General features: G+C 34.8%; 3 protein-coding genes across 3 annotated transcripts; 1 reads left to right on the top strand and 2 right to left on the bottom strand.

Annotated features, from left to right (window-relative positions):
* The first annotated feature begins 3,119 nt into the window (after positions 1–3,119).
* LOC118049343 (protein NETWORKED 1D) lies at positions 3,120–10,901 on the top strand. The gene is made up of 5 exons (XM_035059319.2): positions 3,120–3,295; positions 3,633–3,713; positions 3,846–4,082; positions 5,011–9,080; positions 9,460–10,901. The coding sequence occupies exons 3-5, from the start codon at positions 3,980–3,982 to the stop codon at positions 10,639–10,641; spliced, it is 5,355 nt and encodes a 1,784-aa protein (XP_034915210.1). The 5' UTR covers positions 3,120–3,295; positions 3,633–3,713; positions 3,846–3,979; the 3' UTR covers positions 10,642–10,901.
* A 2,159-nt stretch (positions 10,902–13,060) lies between these two features.
* LOC118049342 (protein ANTAGONIST OF LIKE HETEROCHROMATIN PROTEIN 1) lies at positions 13,061–15,348 on the bottom strand. Its single transcript, XM_035059318.2, has 2 exons — positions 14,858–15,348; positions 13,061–14,414 (listed from the first exon to the last, which is right to left on the bottom strand). The coding sequence occupies exons 1-2, from the start codon at positions 15,018–15,020 to the stop codon at positions 13,384–13,386; spliced, it is 1,194 nt and encodes a 397-aa protein (XP_034915209.1). The 5' UTR covers positions 15,021–15,348; the 3' UTR covers positions 13,061–13,383.
* Positions 15,349–18,181: 2,833 nt separating this feature from the next.
* On the bottom strand, positions 18,182–23,238 carry LOC118049341 (sulfate transporter 3.1). The gene is made up of 12 exons (XM_035059317.2): positions 22,731–23,238; positions 22,413–22,620; positions 21,820–21,991; positions 21,641–21,706; positions 20,899–21,012; positions 20,216–20,332; positions 19,895–20,021; positions 19,496–19,782; positions 19,215–19,405; positions 18,991–19,076; positions 18,825–18,901; positions 18,182–18,720 (listed from the first exon to the last, which is right to left on the bottom strand). The coding sequence occupies exons 1-12, from the start codon at positions 23,065–23,067 to the stop codon at positions 18,535–18,537; spliced, it is 1,968 nt and encodes a 655-aa protein (XP_034915208.1). The 5' UTR covers positions 23,068–23,238; the 3' UTR covers positions 18,182–18,534.
* Between the last annotated feature and the right edge of the window lie 2,175 nt (positions 23,239–25,413).

The following is a 25,413-nucleotide window of genomic DNA, read 5'->3' as shown; positions in this document are numbered from 1 at the left end:
AAAACTAAAAAAAGCTTGGTTAGGTTTCAGTTCTTAGAAATCTGAAACCGAATAAACTAAGCAAAACCAAACTAATTTGGTTTGGTTTGAAACAAGGGTATATTTTATTAAATCCTAAATAAAATTCCTGCTGCATCCACCCTCCTCTCCCTCTCTATATCTGGTCTCTTCTCTCTAAATCCAGCCCACCCTCTCTCTTTGTCTATATTCTCTCAATCTCCCTGTTTCTGGTCATTGATTTCTAAAACACTAAATAGCGCAATCATTAATTTTGCATGTCGATCATCTAAAGATTGTTCTTGACACTTTCTTTTATCCAGGTTAAATTTATAGTGCAAGACAATTTGTTTCTTTTTGGAGGGGAGATGGGTCGTTACTTTATGACCTTATCTCTGTCTGCTTTCATGGGTGATTTATCAGTTATTATTCAAGATCTGTGAACCCAAAGTTGCCCAGCTTATGGATTCTCTTTGGTTTCTTTGTTTGGTCTCACGGGTTATAATTATTTTTGTTCCCTTTATTTCTTTTGACTCTTTCCCTCTCGCAGTTACACCGAGAAAAACCTAAAAGAAATCTATTTTGTACTATGTTTGTTTTAAATTTGGTGTTTTTCAGCCTTGATATTGTTTTTGATAAAGCTATTGAAAGAGGATCAAGCATTTTACGGCTGATGAATAGAGAGGCTGAACTAAATGGGTATAAAATTCCTGCAAAACAAGCTCCTTTACGTAGTTATACAAGACCTTTTAGTGCTCAAGTTATGTGGTGAAGAAAAGGATAAAAAAATAAAATAGAGAGAGGAAAGTTTGGTGGGGGAGAAAATGCTTGTAATTTGTAATTGTGTAGATGTCCCTTGATGCATGGGTGATAACTGTATTTATTTACCGTGTTTTTATGAATATCATATCACATGTATTATTTGAAAAGTAGTTTATTATATAATTATATAAATTATATTATTAAACCTCATCTAATCATTTAAATTATTAAATTGAGATAACTCTTTGATACAGTATCAAAATTTTATTAATCAAACAGTTTAAATTTAAATTTTATTTTTTTTAATGTAATAAAAATTAAATTTAAAATAATATAAATTTATATAAATTTCAAGGTGTTATTATTTGCATGCTGTCCTAACCAATTAAAAGCAGTGGATGTTGTGTGTGCAATGACGTGATCGGTCATTGTCGAAGAGAGTTTTATCTTCACCAATGCAATAAGAATAACTTATAAGAATATTGTTTGGTTATAACTTTTCATATTTGCGTGTGTTATTTTGCTTGCCAAATAGTGAAATAGCGGAAAAGAGGAGAGAAAAAATAAAGGCGAGGAAAGAGGGGCCAACCCAATCACCTGCGCCTAGCCCACTTGGCTGGATCCATGTTTTTTTTTTTTTTTTTTTTTTAACTTTATATTATCAGCATTCATCTTCTTCTTCTTATCATCATCATCATCATTTTATTAATATTTAAACTAAATAATAGAAAAAAAAAATCTTAATAGGTTAGAGTTAATGCATATTTGATAACGTTTGGCTTCGTGGTTGACCAGAGTTTTGAAATTAAATTTTTTTATTTTAAATTAATTTTTTAATATTTTTTAAAGCGTTTTGGTATCATGATTTAAAAAAATAAAAAAATATATTATTTTAATATATTTTTAAATAAAAAATATTAAAATCACATTCCAAGCATGTACTGTGTGCCATGACATCATCGTGGTCGTTAGTGGACACGGAGGAATGTCTAGTGGCGTGACGAATGACAACCGTCTTCCGCCACCGTCCAAGACGCCCCCAAAGCCCCACCTTTGTAAATGTGTTGCCGCACACCGTGTCAACGTACAAAGCATTGAAGATTCTCATTTATTCCAATTACCATAATGCCCACGTGCTCTTTTTTCCCCACGCCTGCCTACCGTATTGACTGGAGTGATTGCTTAAGTGGTCCATCAACATCTAACGGCTTCTTTTAACTAACGGGTGCCACGGTTATTTAAGGGCCGGAATAAATCTGTTTCTTTCATGTTGGCATTGATTCTGAGGCTTCCAAAATTGTTGTAAGGGGTAACTCTGTTAAGAGAATAACGGTGTTTTTTTTTTTTTTTAAAAAAAAAGAAACATTAATGTTTTCACATCAAATCAATAAATCTTAAATAAATCAAAGTGAATTGTTTTCAGCTCTCACTTCCTCTTTTTGTACTTCCAAGTCTCGTGTACCGCATGAAATAAAACATATTTAAATAACCGAGATATTTAATTTTAAGAAAAAACAATTAATGATCCATTAAATCAATTAGTTCTGTTTTCCGCTTCAAACGGACATGATCATACCTGATATTGTTTTCTTAAACCTTAATTTACTTAATATTAATTATGCGTAGAACTGATCAAGGAGAAGCATCCTCAAACATGGTAACACAATCTTCCTTTTCTTACAAAAAAGAAACAGACAGAACAGTAATCTTCAGTCCGAAATAACTTCCAGAAACAAAAAAAAAAAAAAACACTTTTAAAATTCATCAAATAAATAATTTTCATCATTTCTAATGTGATGTTTGTTTTTTGTGGTTGCAGGGTATTTTTGTAAAAAATATATTTTTTTGTTTTAAATTAATTTTTTATATATTTTTAAATTGTTTTAAATTAATTAAAAAAAAATTTAATATTAAAAAATATTAAGTGAAAAAAAATAAATGAATGTATTATTTTAAATAAAAAAACACTTTAAAAATTTGATTACTGTCACAATACTACACAATTCTTAGTGAATATCCATAACAAAATTTCTATTTCATTTAAAAAAAACCCTTTTAATATTAAAAAATAATTAATAAAACACTATTAATTACTCTAATGCCATTTAAATATATATATATATAATTATAAGTAAAAATATTTTTATTATTTTTTATAGATAATAGATTTTATTTTATCTTCAATATAAATTTAAATAAATAACTAATTATATCATTAATTACTAAATCTTCCGTAGTTGGTCACTATAGGAGCATTATTATCTTCAAACTTTCGAGGCATTTGGTCTTTTCGTAACTTCAATTTTGGTCGCTTATTTTCTTTTCCTTTTCCTCTACGACAGTTCTTTCACTAAACAGCATAAAAAGCAAGCAACAACGGCAAGAGAGAGAAACACACGAACAAATAAGAGTGACACAAAGAGACACAGAGAGATCTAACAAGCATGGGGTGATCCCCGAGAACAAAAACAGAGGAAGCAGCTACTTGTTTTTCGTCTTGCTGCTATCAGATTAGCCTCTAAACAACTTCCTTTTGGTGAGTTTTTTTTCCCCTAAGAAAATCTCTGAACTGTCTGCTATCACCACCTCTTCTTCTTCTTCCTCTTCAATGCATGTCAATGTTCAATGAGCCGTGTTTTTCTGCTCTTGTCTTGCCTGATCACGTTATTCTTGTCTCTGTTTTTTTAACTTCCGATCACTTCTCTCTCTCTTTTGTCTTTTTATGAGAGTTTCATGCTTTAATCTGTTGTGTACGATCATGCAGTTGTTTTTTCTTTTCTTTTTATTTTTTATTGACTAAATGACTGATTTTTTTTTATTCTATGAAGCATATCAGATTCCCATGTATGATTTTTTTGTGTTACTTTGATCAGGTTTTTCTTACAAATTCTTAAGAGAGCTGCTACTCTTTTGTATACTAATCACTATCTGGACTTGAAAGCTCTGCTGATCAGGTAGGTTTTTTTTTTGGTCTCAATTTATTTTCTTTAAAATTTTCAAGGTTCCGATCTTATGAATTATTAGAGTTGTTAGCATTGAAATCAGCTGAATTAAGTATGTTTTGTTTGTTGATTTTGTCGACTTAGGTACAAGGAGGGGAGTACGAAACTCAATATTGAGAAATCAGTGTCGGTTTGGATCGTACTTATTGCTTCAAGGATCGTAGGTTTGTCATTTCTGCGATCGGAATTGGGAAGTGGTAGTGTTATTGGATTGAATTATGGATGCCAGGTCGCAAGCAGATTCTAAAAGGAAGTATTCGTGGTGGTGGGACAGCCACATTAGCCCAAAAAACTCAAAATGGCTTCAAGAAAATCTTACAGGTATTGGCTTGTTTCTTAGGCACTCGGTTCGAATTTTTGTTTACTGTGCAAGTGGGCTGTAGTTAACTACTGTTTAATCATTTTTGAGTGATCTGGCTATTTGGAAGACATGATAACCAACACATTACAATAGCATACTTCCACAGTTTCCACATTGGTCGGTGTGATGAAAATGCATCTCCTGACCACTCTCCTGCAACTGGGGCCAAAAGGAAACATAGTTAATGAATTCCCACCAAATGAATGGAACCAGATAACACGCTTGAAATGTAGGTGCAAAATCAATGATTTGGAAGCTTAAAAATGGAAATATGTTATCCTATTGAAATGGAATTAGAAGGTATTTAACTTGCATTTACTTTCGGCTTGAGCCTTAATTTGCATTTGGCTGTCTTTGGGTATCACAAACATCTCTGCATTTACTTGCTGCGGTATATCCAATAACTCGACAATAAACTAGGTACTAAAAATCTAAGAATTGATAATCATTGCCAATTGTTTTTCGTGGTTTCATAGATATAGCATCCAAGTTATTGCCAAATGATCAGTAATTCTTATTAGCTTGCCAAAGCATTTCTACTTTCCAATTCAAATCTGAAGCCTGCTAACCTCTTACATTATGCCTGAGAACTGGAGCTACATCCATGGCTGCTCAGTTCAACTTCTAATTTAATTTGGTGTGTTGTGGCTAAGAAAGCTGCAGTTACTTTTTTAAGCAGAAGATATCTGATCTATGAATATATCTTTTCGCTAATTACTTCTAAGCACAAAACCATACAGTGTCTTGTACTTGCCCAGAATATTTAGTGAATTCATGTTTTATTTTCTCCATCACGTCTTTCATCCTGCAGGTTTTGTGCTAGACTTACTGTAGCATTTTCTCCCTCTCTACAGGTAACTATTTAACAAATCTCTTTTCTATGAACAGATATGGATTCCAAAGTCAAACAGATGATCAAACTCATCGAAGAAGATGCAGATTCCTTTGCAAGGAGGGCAGAGATGTACTACAAGAAACGCCCAGAGCTTATGAAATTGGTTGAAGAGTTTTATAGAGCGTATCGTGCCTTGGCTGAAAGATATGATCATGCCACCGGGGCCCTTCGCCAGGCGCAACGAACAATGGCAGAAGCATTTCCCAACCAAGCCCCCTTTATTCTGGGTGATGATTCCCCTGCGGGTTCTGCTACTGACTGTGATCCTCGTACACCTGATATGCCACCAATACGTGCACCTTTTGACCCTGACGAGCTGCAAAAGGATGCTTTGGGCATCTCACCATCCCATGCTATCAATAGGAATGGAGCTTTTACTGAAAAATCAGATCCTGGAAGAAAGGGTTTGAAACAATTCAATGATCTTTTTGGGCTTGGAGATGGGATGGACAATGCTAAGTTTGCAGAAGGGAGGGTGAGAAAAAACCTCAATTTCCATGACCCAGAGGAGAAAGGACAAGGTGTGCAAAACAATGGCATCCATGATCTCAAGGCTCGAGCCCCATCTGAGTCTGAGCAAGTTAGTAAAGCTGAGCTAGAAATTTTAAGTTTAAAGAATGCACTTGCTAAACTAGAAGCCGAAAAAGAAGCTGCCCTGCTTCAGTATGAGCAAAGTTTGGAAAGATTGTCTAAACTGGAGTCAGAAGTCTCTCGTGCAACGGACGATTCCAGGGGACTTAATGAACGAGCTAGCAAAGCTGAAGCTGAAGTTCAAACTTTGAAGGAACTCCTTGCACAATTAGAGGCTGAAAAGGAATCTAGTTTTCTTCAATACCAGGGGTGTCTGGAAAAGATATCTAATCTGGAGAACAATCTCTCTCTTGTCCAAAAGGATGCAGGAGAACTAAATGAGCGAGCCAGCAAAGCTGAAACTGAAGCTCGATCCCTAAAGCAAGACCTGTCTATATTAGAAGCTGAAAAAATTGATGCACAGGTTCAGTACAGCCAATGTTTGGAAAAGATATCTGATCTAGAGGACAAATTACATAATGCACAGGAAGATGCCAAGAGGTTTATTGAGCGTGCAGATGATGCTGAAAGGGAAATTGAAGCCTTGAAGCATGCTTTGACCAAGCTAACTGAAGAAAAGGAAGCTGCTGTCACTCAGTACCAGCAGTGCTTGGCAACAATTGTCAGTCTGGAGCGTAAAATTGCTTGTTTTGTGGAGGAAGCCCGGAGGCTTAACTTGGTGGTAGATGATGGGACTGTGAAGTTAAAGAGTTCTGAAGAGAGGTGTCTTCTGTTAGAAAAATCAAACCAAACCATACACTCCGAGTTAGAGTCAGTGATGCAGAAAGTGGCGGCTCAAAGCAATGAGCTTACGGAAAAGCAGAAGGAGTTGGGGAGACTTTGGGCTTGCGTCCAAGAAGAGCACTTGAGATTCATGGAGGCCGAAACTGCTTTTCAAACTCTACAGCATCTGCACTCTCAATCTCAGGAAGAATTGAGATCTGTGGTGGCTCAGCTTCAGAACAGGGCTCAAATTTTGGAGGACCTGGAAGCTCGTAATCAGAGTTTAAAAGATGAAGTGGAGCATGTCAAGGTGGAGAACATGAGCCTAAGTGAAGTCAACTTATCTTCAGCTCTGACTATACAGAATCTGCAAGATGAGATTTCAAGCTTAAGGGAGACCATAAAGAAACTTGAAGCAGAAGTGGAGCTTCGAGTGGACCAAAGAAATGCTCTTCAGCAAGAGATTTACTGTCTAAAGGAGGAGCTAAATGAACTTAACCAGAAGCATCAGGCGATTATGAGGCAGGTGGAATCAGTTGGCTTCAGTCCAGAGTCCTTTGGATCATCTGTGAAGGATTTGAAGGATGTCAACATCAAGCTGAAGGAGGTTTGTGAGAGAGACAGAACTGAAAAGGTAGCTCTTTTGGAAAAGTTGGAGAACATTGAGAAACTTATTGATAAAAACGCTCTTCTGGAGAATTCTTTATCAGATTTGAATGTTGAGCTAGAAGGGGTCGGAGAGAAGTTAAAGGCACTAGAAGAATCCTGTCAATATCTTGTGGAAGAGAAATCCGTTCTTGTTTCTGAGAAGGATTTGATGGCTTCTGAGTTGCAATTTGCTACTGATAATTTGGAGAAACTTACAGAGAAGAACCACATTCTGGAGAATTTCCTCCTTGATGCAAATGCTGAACTTGAAGGGTTGAGGGAAAAATCAAAGAGCTTAGAAGATTTTTGCTTGCTGCTTGTGAATGAGAAGTCTGAGCTGGCCTCCATGAAAGGAAGTTTATCTTCTCAGTTGGACATCAGTGAGAAAAGCTTGCAGGATTTGGAGAAGAATTATACAGAATTAGAAGAAAAATATTCCCTTCTGGAGAAGGAGAGACAATGCTCACTTCATGAAGTACAAGAATTACAGGTTCGTTTAGATGCTGAAAAGCAAGAACATGCTAATCTAGCCCAGTTGAGCGAGTCCCAATTGGCTGGTATGGCATCAGAGATTTGTTTGCTACAAGAAGAAAGTCTGTGCAGAAAGAAAGAATATGAAAAGGAGCTGGACAAAGCTGTGAATGCAGAGATTGAGATCTTTATCTTGCAGAAATGTGCGCAAGAATTGGAAGAGAAGAATTCTTCCCTCTTGCTCGATCATCAGAAGCTCATGGAGGCATCTAAACTGTCAGAGAAACTAATCTCTGATATGAGACATGAAAATTGTGAACAACAAGAAGAGGTGGAATGCTTATCTGATAAAATTAAAACACTGAGGAGGGGACTTTATCAAGTGTTGATGACTCTTGAACTTGATGCGAACCAGTGTGAAAATAAATCCAAGCAAGACCAAAAACTGCTGAACCATGTACTCAACAGGCTTCAAGAATCACAGGAGTTTCTCTTCAAGACACAAGATGAAAATCAGCGGTTGTTCACTGAGAACTCTGTTCTAGTTACACTGCTTGGGCAACTGCAATTAGAGGTGGAAAATCTTGTGAAGACACAAGATGAAGAATTGACAACCAGGTCTGAGCAATTCTTGGTTTTGCAGAATGAGAGCCAAGAGCTTTCCGGGATAAATGAAGAGATGAAATTGAAGTTAATGGAGGGAGATTGCAAAGAGGAGGCTTTGAAGGTTGAACTAAATAATCTCCATGTACAGCTGTCAGACTTGCAAGGTGCTTTCCAGAACTTACAAGAGGAGAACTGCAAGGTTCTTGATGATCAGAGGTCCTTGATGAAATCATTTTCAGACCTGCAGATGGAGAAATGTGAACTGGAAGAGGAAAACTTCTGCATTCTTGTTGAAACTGTATCTCAAAGTACCCTTTCTCTAATTTTCAGGGATATCATCTGTGAAAAATCTGTGGAAATAAAAAGCCTTGGTGAAAGCCTAGATAAACTGCGTCATGACAATATTGGTCTCAACGAGAAGGTGAAGACACTAGAGAAAGAATTAGATAAGTTCAGTGGCTTAGAAGATGAGAAGAGAGAGTTGCATAAAATGGTGGAGGATCTGAAGTGCAAGTATGATGAGGTTGAGGTGATACGATCAGATCAAGAAATGCAGATCATCAAACTATCAGGAGACTATGATCAGAAAACTAGGGAGGCTGAAAACATTCGTGAAGTAAATCAGAAACTGGAGTTTGAAATTAGGAAATTGCATGAAGAATTTCAAGAAGTTGAAGACAGGAAGGAAATTTTGAGTCATGAACTGGTAAAGGAAAGAAATGAGGTTGAACTACAAGAGTCTCAGGCTGTTGCATTGTTTGCTGAGCTGCAGATATCTGCTGTCCGAGAAGCCTTGTTTGAAGGAAAGCTTCGCGAGCTCCTTCAAATATGTGAGAGCCTTGAAGATGGAAATTGCTCAAAAGACATGGAGATTGACCAGCTGAAAGAAAGAGTTAGCACTTTGGAAGGCGGAAATGCAGAACTAAAAGCTCTTGTGGCTGCATATTTGCCAGCTTTCATGTCGTTGAGGGATTGTGTAACATCATTGGAGAAGCACGCTCTTCCAGATGCGACACTTCATGAAGGTGACAGCAAGGAATCAAAGGTAATTTCTATTCATCTGATTTTGAATCGTTCCACTATGGCAATATTACTTGGTCTGGTTCTATAAGTGACATGACCATAATCCAATCAGTGAATTGTATAATCATCCTCTGTGGGGTTTTGCAAAATCAATCACATCAATTATTCCTTGAGATCTTGTCTGTTGTAACCTTATAAGCTCTCAAGGTTCGTTCACCCAATTTGGATATGCCCGTCCATCACTCCTATTAATGTTCCTTTCACTTTGCAGTTTGACCCCATAGTTTGTAACCTTTTGCATCATGTTCGCAAAACAACTCAGTTGTAATATGGGCAATGCTTTCGTTATATCCTTTAAAGTTCATGGTTTTAATATTCTTCTTATATTCCGCTTGCTGCAGGATGCTGCAGTGGTGGTGCATGCCAAAGGCTTTCACCAAATGAGTGAAGGACAGAGTGGCATGGTGCCAGGTGGAACCTTGGACTTCCAGGATTTGCAAATGAGGATTAGAGCTATTGAGAAAGAAATCATTGAGAAGGAGAGACTTGTTATGCTAGAAAACTTGAGTTATCATTCCAAACTCGATGCTGCAATAAGGCAGATTGAGGAGTTGAAATCTGGAAGCAGTGCACGTCAAAAAGGTGTCGAGACAAGGAGGTATGTTAAGCCAAAACCGGAGGATGGGGAGCTGGGGGCCACACCCAGTGATGACCTGAGGCGGCAGAAACGAACACATGAAATCTCAGAGGATGGGAATGAAGTGATGACAAAAGACATAATACTTGATCAGATATCGGAATGTTCACCCCATGGAATCAGCAGGAGAGAAACTAAGCAGGCTGATGAACAGATGCTTGAAATATGGGAAACTGCTGATCGGGATGACAGCATTGACCTGACTGTTGGAAAAACGCAGAAGGTGACTGCTTCACAGAAGAAGAAAAAACACATCAGGCAGCGTCCTTCTGCAGAATCAACGGTTGAGAAGGAGGTGGGTGTGGACAAATTAGAGATCTCAAAAAGATTATCAGGGTCTCGTCAAGAAGGGAATGAGAGGAAAATTCTAGAAAGACTTGATTCTGATGCTCAAAAGTTGACAAATCTTCAAATAACAGTTCAAGATTTGATGAGCAAGGTGGAGATTACAGAGAAGAGCGAGCAGGGAAAAGGTATTGAATATGATAATGTGAAGGAGCAGCTGGAAGAATCCGAGGAGGCCATCATAAAGTTGTTTGAAGTGAATCGCAAACTAACGAAGACTGTTGAAGATGAGCCACAGTACTTTGAAGAGAAACCCGAATTAGCACCAGATGAGAGTGGCAGCGTCAGGAGAAGAAAGATTTCAGATCAGGCAAGAAGAGTGTCAGAGAAAATCGGGCGTTTGCAGTTGGAGGTGCAGAAATTGCAGTTCGTTTTGCTGAAACTTGATGATGAAAACAGAAGTAGAGGGAAAACAAAAATCACAGAGGGAAAAACAAAAGTTCTACTGCAGGACTATCTGTATGGCAGCACAAGAACTCGCCAGAAGAGGAAGAAAGCGCACTTCTGTTCATGTGTGCAACCTCCAACTAAAGGAGATTGAGGCAGTCACATTTTATCGGGAAATAATAGAGATGTAGTTCAAGCCTTCAAGGCTTAAATATGAGACATTAGTTGCTTTGTGCATAAGCTTTCCGTGCTAGATATGGTTATATAGAGAGCTAGCTGCTAGACTTTTTTTTCTTTTGACCTTTGCTTGGTTAGAGAGGACCCTGTCGTCTTCTAGTTTAGAGATCCAGCTGTACATGCCAGTCCCCGTCGAATCAAAAGAGGCTGCTCTGTTAGAGCTTGTTTTCCCCTTCATTTCGTTTGCATGCTTCAACATTGCTCAGGTTTCCATGGGGAGCTACCTGGCTTTATAGTGAATCACTCTTCAAGGCTCTTTGGTTGGATCCACTCATTACAATGCTTAGCCGCAATTATTCGTGATTTAGGATTTACAACACAGAGAAGAGGATCCAAGTGATTTTTCACCCTTTCTGCTGTTTTTGTCCTACAGGCTACAGTTCAGTAGTCGTCCCTAAATTTCAATCTTTTGCTCGGATGGATCATTCATTCTCAGGGCTTTTGTTAATTGATTTAAATTCATATATACGGGTTCATTTCCCGCGTTTATCGGCGGGTCAAATCATTTTTTTTTTGTAATGTTAAAAACTTGGATAAAAAATTTTTTTAGTTTACCGAGTTTTCAATAAAATATTAAACAAAAATCTAGATAATCATTTTTTATTTGAAAAAAATTTAATATTAAATAAATAAAAAATAAAAAATGATGTCAAGTTATATAAGACTTTTCAAACCAATAACTCGGATATTAGATTACAAATATCATACATGAAAAAACAAGTGAAACTCAATTCTCAATAAATCTAATATCAAATGATGAATTATCGCTATTATTATTGTTGTTGTTGTTGTAGCTATTACTGTCATTATCATTACAGCTATCACTATCACTACTATCATCAATAGGTATTATCACCATTATTATTAATTAATATTATTATTATGATCATTATCATTATTATTGTTACAATTATTATTATTGTTGCTGCTATTTTTATTATTCTTGTTAATACTATTATTATAATTATTATCATCACCGCCACAACTAATATTACTATTATTTTTATTTTTATCACTATTATCATTATTCTTATTACTGTTATAACTACAATTATTATTATTATTATTATCACTATATTATCACTATCACTATCACTATTATTAATACTATTATTGTTGTTGTTGTTGAAATAATAAAAAATATAAACTTGATTTGAAGAATAAAATTAAGAACCATAAATTTTTTTACAAAATAGCAAAAAAAACAAATAAGAAATCAAAAATAGAAGAACTGAATCAAAAAACATCATATGCATAAATTAAAATTGAATGACTAAATTGAAAAAAAAATATCTATAAAAATAAAATAAAAAATTAAGAGAACAGGAACTAAAACTATAAAAGAAATAAAAAAAATTAAAAAATTAAATTAAGAGAAATAAGGATAAAACTGTGCTTTCGTTCTACATGGATCCTGGAAGAACCATAAATTTCATTGCCCAACAACTCAATAATTTTTTTTAATCTTGAGGTTAAAAATAATAATTTTACTTTTAAGAAACTTGTAAAAAATCGAGAAAATTCTTGATCAAAATTTATAATTTTGTTCATTTTTTACTAAAAAATATTTTTATTGTATAAAAAAATTAATAGACGCATTCACCCCTAAAAAATATTTTAATAATTAATGGGTCAATGAAAAAGTCCAACAGACTTCTAGCTTCAAGGCTGAAGTTTTTTTCACTTAGAGAGTGTTTGGCTGTGCGTTTCAACCTGCGTTTTGTTAAATTTTGAATTTTTTTTTTTGTTAAAATTGAGTGCGGTTTGTACTTTTTGGATCGTTTTGATGTGCTGATATTAAAAATGATTTTTAAAAAATAAAAAAAATCATTGACATGTATTTCGGCACGAAAAACTATTTGAAAAGCAACCACTACCACACTGTCAAACACACTTTAATAGTATAATAGGAAATTTACTGTAATAACCCATAATAAACTGCAACTCACATGTTTTACACGCCCTTTAGCTTCTCTTTTTACGTGCTTTCTCCCTCCCGAGTAGCTATAATATGAAAGGTCTTGTCTTAAGGAAGCTAGTGTAGCCTGCCTTCCTTACAAATAACTTGCACACAGACTACTGGAACAAACCAGCTCACTTTACCAGGTACATAAGAGAAAATTTAAAACGGATACCCTGAATGTATATTATTAGCCCTGCAAAACCCATCACCTGCAAGGAGTATAGGATTAAGATTAGGATTGGTCTGATGGCTAAGGGATAGTTTAACTGTAAATTCTATCAAGTAAGACATGATAAGGATTTAGTGTCCTTGGTACATGTTCTTACACCTGTTACACAAGGATTGCTTCGAGCTCCAGAGTTCACAAGACAAATTCATCTCAATGTGAACTTACAAGAAAAGGATCCTTGGCACATCTGCTAACATTCTCAATGGTATCGCTAAAACTCCTTAAAATGATCCTTTATATGGAAAAGGCTAATATTATATGCCCAAATCAGTATCAAAATAGTCATTAAGAACGGGTCTGTAACACTTCAAATGAGAGCAAAGAACAAGAGCATGTTGGAAACCCTTTTTATAGACGAATTCCACAGTTCATAAGTTTTGTTAGTCTCATCAATAACTGTGAATTCACGTGACACTTCATTGCTTGCTTACAGCACTGTTCATAAGATAACTCTTCGAAACAGATTTCTATTTGTTATGCTGCAAGTGTTTCGCAAGGTTTTCTCTTGTGATTTTTCCCGAGGGATCGACTTGCTTACAACATTGTTCTCCATAACCAGAGTCGTGATGACCTGACAGAGCAACATCAGGATGCAATTGATCTCCACAGTCGATTATAATATTGTGGAGTAAACAACATACCAAGATAATACTTGGCAGTTTCCGCTTATCAGGTCTCCACATGACCTTGCTGAGGATTCTCCAACTTCCCTTCAAATGCATGAACGACCTCACTGCAAGCAACCTTGCAGCCTCATGCCTTGAGTTGAAAGCAGACATGGAACTTGAGATTCCCTCGCTCACTTCTGGAGTTATGAGCCATGGAAGAAGTGGATAGCCTAATCCACCAACAATATATTCTCTGATTTCTGCTCCTTGAAACAAATTCCTTGAGTTTCCATTTAAACGTTCTCCATTCTCACAGAGTTTGAAAAATCCTGAGCACTTCAATAGTCTTGGCACTGTCATGCCACCAGGCCAACCTGTCACAATATCTAAAAATCTCATTTCATGGTCGACAATACCCTGCAAGAACATGCTGTAATTTTTCTCTCGATCACACCAATCATCCGAGGTTTCCACTGCAGGAAGGGTCATGATAATGTGTGTTGCATCAATTGCTCCACAACAATTTGGCAAGCCAAACAAAGTTTCAAATTTACACTTAATTTCCTCCATTCTATCAGAATCAGGCCACTTGAGATGGTGCTTGGCCCGCTCTTCTAATGCTTCAATGAATCTCCAAGTCACTTGAGAGACTGTAGACTGACCAACCCCGAAGGAAGCCCCAACTGAGACCTGAGATTCACCAGATGCCAGCCTTCTTAGAGCAATTGCAACCTGTTTCTCAACACTAAGAAGCCTTCCCTCGATGTTGATGAGTCCAGATGGTGGCCTCGATATAAGATCTTCTCTTACAAGAGAACAGATGTATTCGAAAGTCTTCTTTGAAATCCTGAAGAAATACTTAAAACCTTCTTCCTCGTCAGATGGTATACCTACAAGGCCAATCAATCTCTCATTTTTAGCACATTGGACATCAAAATCCCAAGATTTCTATTAATTTTTTTGGTAATTCAGTACGGTCTATATGCTACATTCTCAGCATTGAAAAGCTCTGAACTTTTTATGAAGTTCAATTTTCCACTTTGAAGCCAAAGTCACACAAGCACAAAGGACATACAGTATGGAGATTATAAGCAGATGATTGCCTATAAAGAAATTTCTCATCAGAATCGAAGATCCAATTAGGTCCCAAATTTATTAAATTATCTCAATTTATTATACTTAACAGCAGCAATGAAGAATAGTATTACCAGCAACAGGAGTGGAAAGCAAACAAATTCCATTGATTATACGAGCATTTCCAGACTGAACGAATACTAAAGAGAAAACCAAAACAAAAAAACAGTAACTAAAAAAAACCAAGGATCAAGAGAACCTGGGGAAGAAGAGTTTTTGAGCCAGAAAGTATCCCACCAATCGGAATCAATGGCAGAGGGATCGATGGGAGCAGAGGTAATGTTTTTGTTTTTGAGTTTCTTCTTTTTCAATTTCTTCTTTGAAACTTTTTTGCTTTTCTTCGATTTGATAGGCGGAGCCATCTGATGTAGCACTAGATAAAATCTTACTACAGCTGATGCCCTATAAGCCCTTCTTGTTCCGGCTGATTTTCTGGGATAATGTCCGTTTCTACGAGAAATGGGAAGGTAATGTTAAGTGGAAGATTAGCGGAAAGAGTGACTGACCCCTCCCGCTGCGTCCGTCGGAAGATGGCTCTGTGACTCTAAAGTAAAGCGACCAGTGCTATCTCCTTAATATCGAGACTTCATACGGTGCCGTTTAGCACGATCAGACCTTATAGTTCTTTCATGTAATAAGTTTGAGGAAAACCTAAAAAAAAAAAAAGTCCAAGAGGAATCTCGAATAAATGCCAATCTTTTTTTTTTTTGTTGTTGTTGTTGATTAGGTCCTCAGTGGGTCGATCTATTTTAAATCAGATACTCCAATCGATTACAGTAGTAGCAGTAGCGTGGAAAATTATTAAGCTCCACCCAACTTCTATCTGGAGAAATGATTAGATAAGTTAATAAGAGTTAATTATTATTTTAATTTTAAAAAAAAAGTTAATGTTAACTTAATTTTATTTTTTTCTTTTTAAGTTAAGTTTTGATCGAGCCACATGTTAACTTTCATCCAAATTTTTTAAAACCCGGCACGTTAGATTTATTAAAAAACTATATTAATTTAAAACTTTAAAATTATTAAATAAAATTTCAAAAATAAATTTATATTACTCTATAAAATATACATTCAATAAAAACTTTTTAGGTGTTTACAAGGGCGGAGCTAGAAAAAATAATAATTAAAGAAGGCTAAATTAAAAAAATTATTTTAAAAAAACTAAAATTTTAATTATATTACTACTAAAATTATAAACAGTGTCAAAGGAGAGAAAGGAAAAAACATTCTTGCAAGCTCAAGCCCTAGCCACTGGATGCTTGGATTCTCATCTAGTTTTTTATAAAAAAAACTTGGTATGAGTTATATTTATCAAAGATTTTTTTATTCAAAAGGTTAATTATTATGTGAAATTTTAATAATAATTTTATATTTTTTTCTAACATATTTACTAAGTGAAAGTTTTTTGAACTTGAAATTTATATAAATTTATATTATTCTTATTTTAATTTTATGAATTAAAATAAAAATGGATGAGATTCGAACTCATGATTATTTGATTATTAAAATTCTAATATAATTTTAAAAAAATTATCTTAATTTAAAAACTTAAATTATTAAATAAAGTTTTAAAAAATAATTTTATATTTCTATGTAAAAATATTCTAGTTGTATCATAAGCATACGGTGAGTATAGCTAAATTAAGATTTTTTATTTATGTAAAACTTATGTGAGAAACTATATGGTGTTTAAGAAATACAAAGTTGTTGTTTTTCTTCGTAAACTTTATTCTAGTGTGTGATTAGTGATGGGATGGGAAGAATTTTGTTAAATTTACCGGTTTTTTTATTAAAAAAAATTAAATAAGTTTAAAGTAATTATTGAACGTTTTTGTTAACTAAAACTAATTTTATTCAAGACAAAAAAAATAGATTAGATGACTTTGCTTATAACTTTTTGGGACTTTTTTTTAGTTTTCCCATCGATGATAAACTATTCGATGCATTTCATTTTATTTTGTTATAAAAACAGATATGTTATAGCGAGATGAGCGGTTTATTATATTATATTATAATTACAACAATAACAACAAAAAAATACACGGAAAAACATGTTTTTTTTTTTACTTTGAAATGTTATTCGTGGGTTGCAATAATAATTTATAGTACTTTTATAAATATTATTATGGATTGCAATAATAATTTATAGTATTTTATAATTTTTCTTTAGATATTTACTTCTTATTTTCTATTTTTATTGATTTTTTTCAAAAATTTTTTTCTTATATTATGTATTTATTGGAATTCAAAGTTGATAATCCTTTTTTATTTTAACTATCTTTTTTCAAAAAAATATGATTTAGTCAATTGAAAAAACATTGTTTCTTCTCTTCTATAAACATTTATGATTAAAATAGTAATCCATGTTGTTTTGTTTTTTTTTTTTTTTTTTTTCATCATTATCTTCTTTTTTTCTTTGGTTATTAATTTTTATTTTTAACTTAGTCCTTCTATTGTGTGTTTATTGAGATTTGGAGTTGATAATTTATTTTAATTTATATTTTATATAGTTATAGCGATATTGAAAAAATATTCTGATATCAGATTTGTATCAGAAAAATATTTAGTATCATGATATGGTTGATTTTTATTAAAATATTTAAATAAAAAATGGTTTTGAAAAAAAAAACTAAGTTATTAAACTTTGTAAAGTTAATGACCTAGTTTATGAGTTTAACGAAGTAACGCGAGTTGTCTGAATTCATGGGTTTGGAGGAATACCTTCTTTTTCTTTTTTTAATTGAACTCAATTATGCGACCTGTTTTTTTATAATATAGTTAAAAAAATTAATTTGATAAAAAAATCATGTTATTAAATTTTAGAAAGTTCATGGATCTATTTGCGGGTTTGGTAGTTTGAAAAAAAAATTTTTTTTTCTTTTTAAATTTCATTTTTTTAATTTTATCCTTTGATATAGAGATGGTTGAAAATTTAATTTTATAGTTTATTTTATTTTGTGTTCTACAAGGTTATTGCGGTCTCAAAAAAACATCATAAAATTAGGTTGATGCTCGATTTTGTGATCTTCTATTTTTAATATAATATAATTAAATAAATAATAATTTCAAAGAAAAAAAAGTAATTAATCCCAATAGAATTTAGGACTTGATTCACGGGTTTGATGTATTGATTTTAATTTACTCAATTCTCAAGTTAAGTAAGATTACTCATGAACATATATATATATATATATATAGTTTTTATTCCTTTAGTTAAAACCAATTTTGGTATCTTAATCTCTTACCTTTTAGATAGTGTTCGGAAGAATGGCCAGACCATGTAGAGACAGAAATACAACGTGTGTTTGGCTGAATTTCTGTATGTCTTTTGAAGGGAGGAATATAGAAGACAAACTGGAGAGAACATCGATCCTCTTTGTGAAACTACACAAATTGTACTTGAAATATTGGAGTTTTATCTTTTGATAGCATTAGCAAGCATAAAATGTGATAAAAGTAGCATTGCTTTCATTCAAAATTTAATTTTAATCACTTCTTTTGCATTGAGATTGGTCATTAAACATTGCTTGGACTGGCTTTTCATTTCATTTTCTTATTTCTCCATTGATGGAAAAGGTTGGATGCAGAGTACAATCTTATGCCTGCGGTCGCTCACCAGAATCACTCTAAAAAGGTTTTCCATTCGAAATCTCTTGTCTAAAAGATTCAAACTGTAAAACCTGTACCTCGTCGGAAGAGAAAAAGTACCTCCAACTTCAACTAATGATTCAAGTCAGCTTCTATTTCACTTCCAGCTGTTGATTTGATGCAGCTTTATGTGATGCATAACAGTTCCTACATGCACGCACAACTGATACATACATATTTATAGAGTTGACCTACATTGAAAAATTAATGCTCTTGCTGATCGACAGCTTAGACTTTGTTATATGCCTCAGAGCCCTCTTTCAAAGGGCCTGGACTGCATGTGTGAAGCATGAAATCGCAAGCTTCGACAGCTTCCCCTACTGTCAAATGGATCCATTCTTGCCCTATTTTCTCAATGAACTTGGCCTTGTTAAGTTTCTTCATTACTTCAGCTCCAGGATTGGCCATGACAAGCTATAAACATGGAAGCAAAGAACATTAGAACATATAAATTAGTGGTGTACGATGATTCAAATATTTCGCACAAGATAATATATAGAACTTCGATCAAAATGTACCTTAAGCCCCCTTCTGTCCATTACTTTCTTAACTTCCTCAAGCATGCTTATCCCACTTGTGTCAATGGTACCAACCGCTGTTAGATTAAGAAATAAAGGTAAAGGGATTTTCTATGTATAATCAATATTTTTTGCGGAAGGAAAATATTGCAGGATCATCCCTTACCTCCCATGTTTAGTATAACATACTGTAGGCTCGTTTTCCCTGAAGATTTTAACTTGTCTTCCTCGTCATCAACCCACCTCGCAATCCTGATAGATATAAAAAATTATAGCAGCGCTTGTGAGCTTCAAATTTAATTTGTTAATTTTAAGAATACTAGGTGTGCAGATATGCAGAAAAATTGTGTTTGATAAGTTTTTTATTAGATTAGAAGCTTTTGACCACACCTTTCTCTTAAGTAGCCTGAATTTGCAAAGTAGATGGGAGCATCAATCTCGAGAATGAGAACACCAGGAACGCTGCTTGTGTTTAGATATTGTTCAACATTTCTGTAGATCATTGAATTTGGAATATTTCCAAGAATAAAGGTTTTTGGTCTTGCGACGAACAGAAGTAGTCTAAGCACGGAAATTGCCACCTACATTTGCACAAACGAATTGGTATGATCAAAGGATGGTAATCAGACATTTACGATTGCAGGTTTTAGGCCATAATTAGATGTCCATACCGCAATGACTAAGCCAATCTCGACGCTGGCGAAAACCACGCCAGCATAAGCGCTCATACACACGATGAAGTCGAACTTGTCGACAGTCCAAAGATGGATTGCTGCTTCATAATCTAAGAGACCGAGCATAGCAGAGATAATAATAGAGGACAGAACCACAAGTGGAGTGTAATGGAACAATGGCGTTAGGAGTAACAATGTGACCATGACAGCCAATGCCATGACAATATTTGATACTGCTGTCTTGCATCCTGCATTGTAGTTCACGGCCGATCGCGAAAATGGCCCTGGAAAATTTCATTGTATCACCAGGAGTATTTTTAGTTTAGTATTTCAAGTTTGAATTACGTTCTCAATTAAGTAAAATTAGGAAATGAGAGCTGGTAAGTCAGTATATACCTGTGGTCAGATAGCAAGAGGTGCAAGAGCCTACAATGTTCATGGTCCCAAAAGCAATCATCTCTTTGTTACCATCTATATGGTAATTCTTGAACATAGCAAAACTCCTTCCTACTGCTATTCCTTCCTGTAACCAAACAAAAACAGGCAATCGCTTAAGCACATGACATTGATGTGCATGTGTATATTAATTAGGTGGTACGTAGAATTTATCTTATTTTACTCTTACAAGGCAAAAGGGGCAGGTCTTAGTTCAACTTCTATCTTTCTTATTAATCCAAGAAAAAGAACAGCAAAAGAACAGAGGAGAAGGGTGCTTACAGCAAGAGCTATGACACCAGTGATGATGCCAGTTTTGATAGCTGTCGTAAGATAAGGAGATACAAACACGAGATCCGTAAAGGACAGTGGATTTAGCCCCTTCTTCAAGTTTCCTATCTGAAAAAATTACACCAGCATGCAGCAAATAAGAACACATGACATGAAAACAAAAACAAAAGGTTGAAGAAGGTACTTCAAAAAATTGACCCGCAATGACGACTCTGGACTAGCGATCAAAGTCCAAGGTGATTGAGTGGTAGGATCCACCAAGTTGGGACGAGATGGTGGAAGACGAGATGTAGAACTATAACACTGATTTATATTTATAAAAAGGATAGCTTTGTATTATCCACATGTTCATGATAAATTGAAATTCATTTTAGCGATATTAAATTAAATTTATGTTAAATTCGATTGGAGACATGACTTGGAAGAGAACAATTATTTGGATTGGGCCCAAAAGACAAAAATCAAGTACCCAATAGGCCAAACCACATGTAGGATAGACCTAGGCTTCATATTGAAACATTCTTAGCCCACTGAATCTCTCTGTTTGCAACTTGCAGGTCACGGTTGCTTTCGTGGAGAGTAGCATTGACAGACAGGGACTTGAGTTCCGTAGAAAGTGAACAAATACAAACAAGAAGGAAAGGCACTATCAATAATTTATGGGAAATGCTCACCACTTGCACTCCATGTTTCTCAGCATGAGTGAGATACACGAGAAGGCTTCCAAGAATGACTGACGTCAATGGTGCCATTGCTGAAACCCAAAAGTATTTTGGTTTTCTCTTGCTCTATAAAAATAGTCAATCATCAAAACATTATTATCTTACGCTATTAGTAAACTAATCAGATGAGCAAGCAGCATGACAACGTTAGCGTGCATATATTAGTGTAAGAATATTGAAAAATGAGCAAAGAAATTAATTTCTCCAGAATTCGGGTCAAGGAGATGTGTTTAAAAGTCTTCGTCCTTTGTTCTAAAGTAACTAACAAGTTGAAAATGAAGGCATTGAGAGTTATATATATAATCATACCTTATAACACCATCTTTTACTATTATCTACAAGAATTGATATATTTTTTTAGGGTGGATGAGCAGGTAAAGAGAGAATTTTGATCCCAAATTAAATTAAATAATTTATATTGGTATATATAGAGGATGAAAAAAATGGGTCATAAAGTGAACAACAGGCTGATTAGTAAAGCAATTTCACAATTTAATGCTATATATATATAATATGGCGGCCCTTCTCTGTATATACTAATATATTCATTTGTTTTATTTAATTCTGGCCGCTACGTGTGGGGTAAGTCTGCGACATGGAAATCAGAATATATAGCAGTCTGCGATTACGTGAAAGACTGAAACTATACGAGAAAATACAATTAGGCTATATAGCAGTATTAATTTATACTTACAAAGTATCTGGTGGTGAGAAGGAAGAATAAGAAGCCAAAGCCCAGAACGGCACTTTCCCATCTCCACTGCATTAATAATCAAGAATCCGCGTTAGCTGAACAGTTCATTTTAGCATGTAGTATGTGTATAAAAGGTGATGAACAGTGGATAATGTTAGCACACATGGAAAGAAGCGAACCTGGTGAGTTTGGGTGAAGACGGAGCGCATGACAGAGACAAGATCGGTTGAATGGGTGAAATGATTAAGTCCGAGAATCCCTTTCAGCTGTTGCATGATAACTACAGTTGCTGCTCCAGCCATGAAGCCTATTATCGTTGCATGTGACAGAAAATCCACGATAAACCCTAACCTGCAGTACAGTAAACACGGTAACTATTAAAATTTATAAAAGAAAACGTCAACATGCTCTTCCTGTTACTTAAGGTGCCTTTGTCCTTGTTGACTGTTTACCAAATCTGAAAATAATAGGTCTATCACCGTCTATGGGTCTTCTTATTCATATAGAAATAAATAAAATAAAAAAAAGCTCCTGTAATTAACATAGAGCAGCGAAAGACAAGAACGCTAGCACAGAGAGAGTGAGAAGATAGGACTAAATAAAAGACTTGTATTTGTTTGTTGATCTTACTAAAATAGTAGTATAATATATGTGCGTGTGTGTGTACGTACGTATATGCATATGTATATGTGCCGAAAATTACTATATTATTAAATATATACTAGTAAATTAAAGAGAAGAGAGGAATGAATGAATTACTCTGTCTAGTTACCTTAATAAGCCAAGGGAAGCTTGAAAAACTCCGGCAACGAATGTTGCCGTGAATGCAAGGTGGAGATAAAGTTTGGGGTTCTCATTAACATTAACTACATTTCCTAGCATAGATGCTGTGAGGAGAGATGCAACAGCGACGGTCCCCACTGCCAAATCTCTCGAACTTCCCATCATCGCATAAACCAGAGGTGGAATAAAGCTTGAATCTGCATGCATTTAAACAAATCCAATGAGAAAATGCTCTTAAATTATTCAGTTCAGCTAAAATCTGCTCTAGCAATATATATTGGTGATTTTTGTACTGGCTAGCACTTACATAGACCAAGAATTGGTGGCAAGTTGGCTAGTTTTGCATAACTTATCCCCTGAGGAATAGCAAGACTAGCAATAGTGATCCCGGCAATAAAATCACTTTTCAAGAAATCCAAAGTGTAACTAGGGGCCCAATCAAAAATTGGAAAGAAGTATTTTAGGCCTAGTACGAATCTTCGTGAAGTGGTCTGGTTCTTGAATTGTCTGAGAGGATCATCAGGAAAGAAAGTCTCTTTAAGATTATATTTCAGCGACTTCACGGATGATTGCGGTGGTGGAATCGCTACTCGAGGTGCACGCTCTACATTAGTGGACGGATAAACATAGTCGGCGTTGCCCATATCCTTTATTGTTTTGCACGAATTTTGGATGCTAAAAACTTGAATTTGCTCTGAAATTTGGTTGATTTGTTTAAATTTGTGAGGCTAAATTTTCTAGAAATTGTGGGTGGAGAAGATAAAGAGAGAGAGGAGATGGCGGTTGTTGAGATTAGTGAGGAAGTGTGTGGACTGGCCATGAATTTATAGATGGGTGTGTGGGGGGCGGGGGGCGGGGGGCCGGCGGGGGGTTTCCTTCCATTTTCAGTGGCTTGTGGGAGCCACAATTAATAAGATTCATTTTGTAAGAAAAAAGGGTGAAGTTATTCGATTTTTTTTTTTTAAGCCTTGCCTGCCCACCTCGTGGGCTTTTATTTTGTTTTGAAATGATTCGGGAGAGTTTGGCACCGAGGTAGTTTATGTTTTCTTTATCTAACTACAAAAAGAAAAAAAAAATTTAGTTAGTAAAACATTTTTTGTTTTTTGTTTTCACTGTGGTGTGTGTGTGTATATATAATTATATTTTAGACCTTTATTTTATGGAAATTAAAATAACACATTTTTTATTTATAGAGATATACTTTACATTCATTTTGCAAATTCATCTTATAATAATTTTAACCTAATTTTTTAATATATTTCAAAAAAACTAGAATTAAAAATGTTTTTTAAAATTATCTTTTTAAAAAACTACTTAATTACCAATTAATACACACCGAGTCCGAACTCTCCCTACCACAGAGGAGGCAAGATCCAGGAAGCCCACGTCTATGTAACAATTCAAGGACGGCAGTTCTTGTGCCACCGAGGAGATCAGCTGGAGACGTGTTAGATGACGGTTGGATTGCAAGACAAATCACAGTGCCGACATATGCTAAAAATGGATTGCAGCGCGACCAAATCTTTGATGTGGTCTTCTATTAACAGCAACTTGTACTCTTGGACCTAACGACGCCTAACTTTCCGTCAGCAAGACAAAAATCTCTTTAAATCAACTTTGAACAACCAATTCTGTGTTTTTTTTTCCAATCTTTATCTCGGACTAGATTGTTTTATATTTTTCATAGTTCGATGATTGCAGATAGAATGAGATAGCCCGCGGGAAAATATCAACCACCTTACATTGAATTCAGGTTACAGGAACTAACTTGAGAGATGACCGTCAAAGACCTGGGTTGTGGGTCGGTTTACTTGTCCGAAAATTAATCCGAGTTATAGTTTTTTAGGGGAAGAAAATGAAAATAAAAATATTATTTTAGTATAATATTGAGGTTTAATAAAGAGGGTCATTTGACAGGTTAAAATATTGAGGATAACAATCTTATGAGAAAGAAAGCATTATCTATATATGAGCTGTTGTCTAATTCACTCATTAACGAGAAAGATGTTTATTTTTGCTTATTAACACCATTTGAGAAAAACATTGGCAAAATAAAATAAAATAAAATGTAAAATAGCATTGTTTGGTATGTATTGTGACTCAGAAACATGACCTTAAAGGAACATTGAAACTCTGATTACGACACCGTTGATACCATACCAAAGATCTCAATGACACAAATTCAACGATACCAAAAAAGATCAATAATGATAAACAAGGTGGGCCATGCTCTCTATCCAAAGGCAGGTGAGCAATTACAATAGAGAGAGAGAGAGAGAGAGAGAGATCGTTTAAGGCATAACGAAACTTCAATTACAATACCATAAAAAAATATCAACAACAAGAATCCAACAAAATCAAAGAAGGACTAATAGTAACTGACAAAAATCTTACAAAATCAAGGAAGGACTTTAATGGTAACTGAAGTGTGCCACACTTTTCGTTCAAATGCAAGTGATCAATTGCAATGGAGAGAGAAGACAACAAAAAAAAAAGAGTAAGAAAAAGCCTCAGAGGTGCATGGAAGCTTTAATTATATCATTGTCAATACCATTAGAAAGATATCGATGGGATGAATTCAATGACACTAGAAAAGTCATCAGGGATGATCGAGATAGGCCACACATTACATCTAAATGCAAGTGAGCCACCTATTGTATATGACCTACTTTGGTTATCATTAGCAACCTTTCTTAGTATTATTGAATTCGTATCATCAAGATCTTTTTTAAGATACTAGCGACAAGATGATGGAAAACCAAGCTTGGGTTTTTTGGACCTAAAAATTCATTTTCAACATAATTTCACTTAGAAACACCTAATAAACATCCTTAACATGTCAATAAATTAATCTCTCATCTTAAAAACACCTATAAAATCAAACGAGGGAGATTCTTTCTTAACTTTGATCAACTTTTTATGGCAAGATAAAGGCTTAAAAACACCTCAATTGACCTTTTATTGTCGAATTGAACTTGTTGATATCAAGA

Source organism: Populus alba, chromosome 2 (assembly GCF_005239225.2).
Source record: "Populus alba chromosome 2, ASM523922v2, whole genome shotgun sequence".
Lineage (NCBI taxonomy): Eukaryota > Viridiplantae > Streptophyta > Magnoliopsida > Malpighiales > Salicaceae > Populus > Populus alba.
This window is presented reverse-complemented; position numbering and strand designations above follow the sequence as displayed.

Excerpts from the sequence above, each read along its gene's own strand:
- LOC118049343 (XM_035059319.2), top strand. The coding sequence starts at position 3,980 with ATGGATGCCAGGTCGCAAGCAGATTCTAAAAGGAAGTATTCGTGGTGG. Across the intron at positions 4,083-5,010 it reads GCTTCAAGAAAATCTTACAG|ATATGGATTCCAAAGTCAAA; the intron begins GTATTGGCTTGT and ends TTCTATGAACAG. Across the intron at positions 9,081-9,459 it reads GTGACAGCAAGGAATCAAAG|GATGCTGCAGTGGTGGTGCA; the intron begins GTAATTTCTATT and ends CGCTTGCTGCAG.
- LOC118049342 (XM_035059318.2), bottom strand. The coding sequence starts at position 15,020 with ATGGCTCCGCCTATCAAATCGAAGAAAAGCAAAAAAGTTTCAAAGAAG. Across the intron at positions 14,415-14,857 it reads CAAAAACTCTTCTTCCCCAG|GTATACCATCTGACGAGGAA; the intron begins GTTCTCTTGATC and ends TTGGCCTTGTAG.
- LOC118049341 (XM_035059317.2), bottom strand. The coding sequence starts at position 23,067 with ATGGGCAACGCCGACTATGTTTATCCGTCCACTAATGTAGAGCGTGCA. Across the intron at positions 20,022-20,215 it reads CTGGTGTCATAGCTCTTGCT|GAAGGAATAGCAGTAGGAAG; the intron begins GTAAGCACCCTT and ends GTTTGGTTACAG. Across the intron at positions 19,406-19,495 it reads AGATTGGCTTAGTCATTGCG|GTGGCAATTTCCGTGCTTAG; the intron begins GTATGGACATCT and ends GTGCAAATGTAG.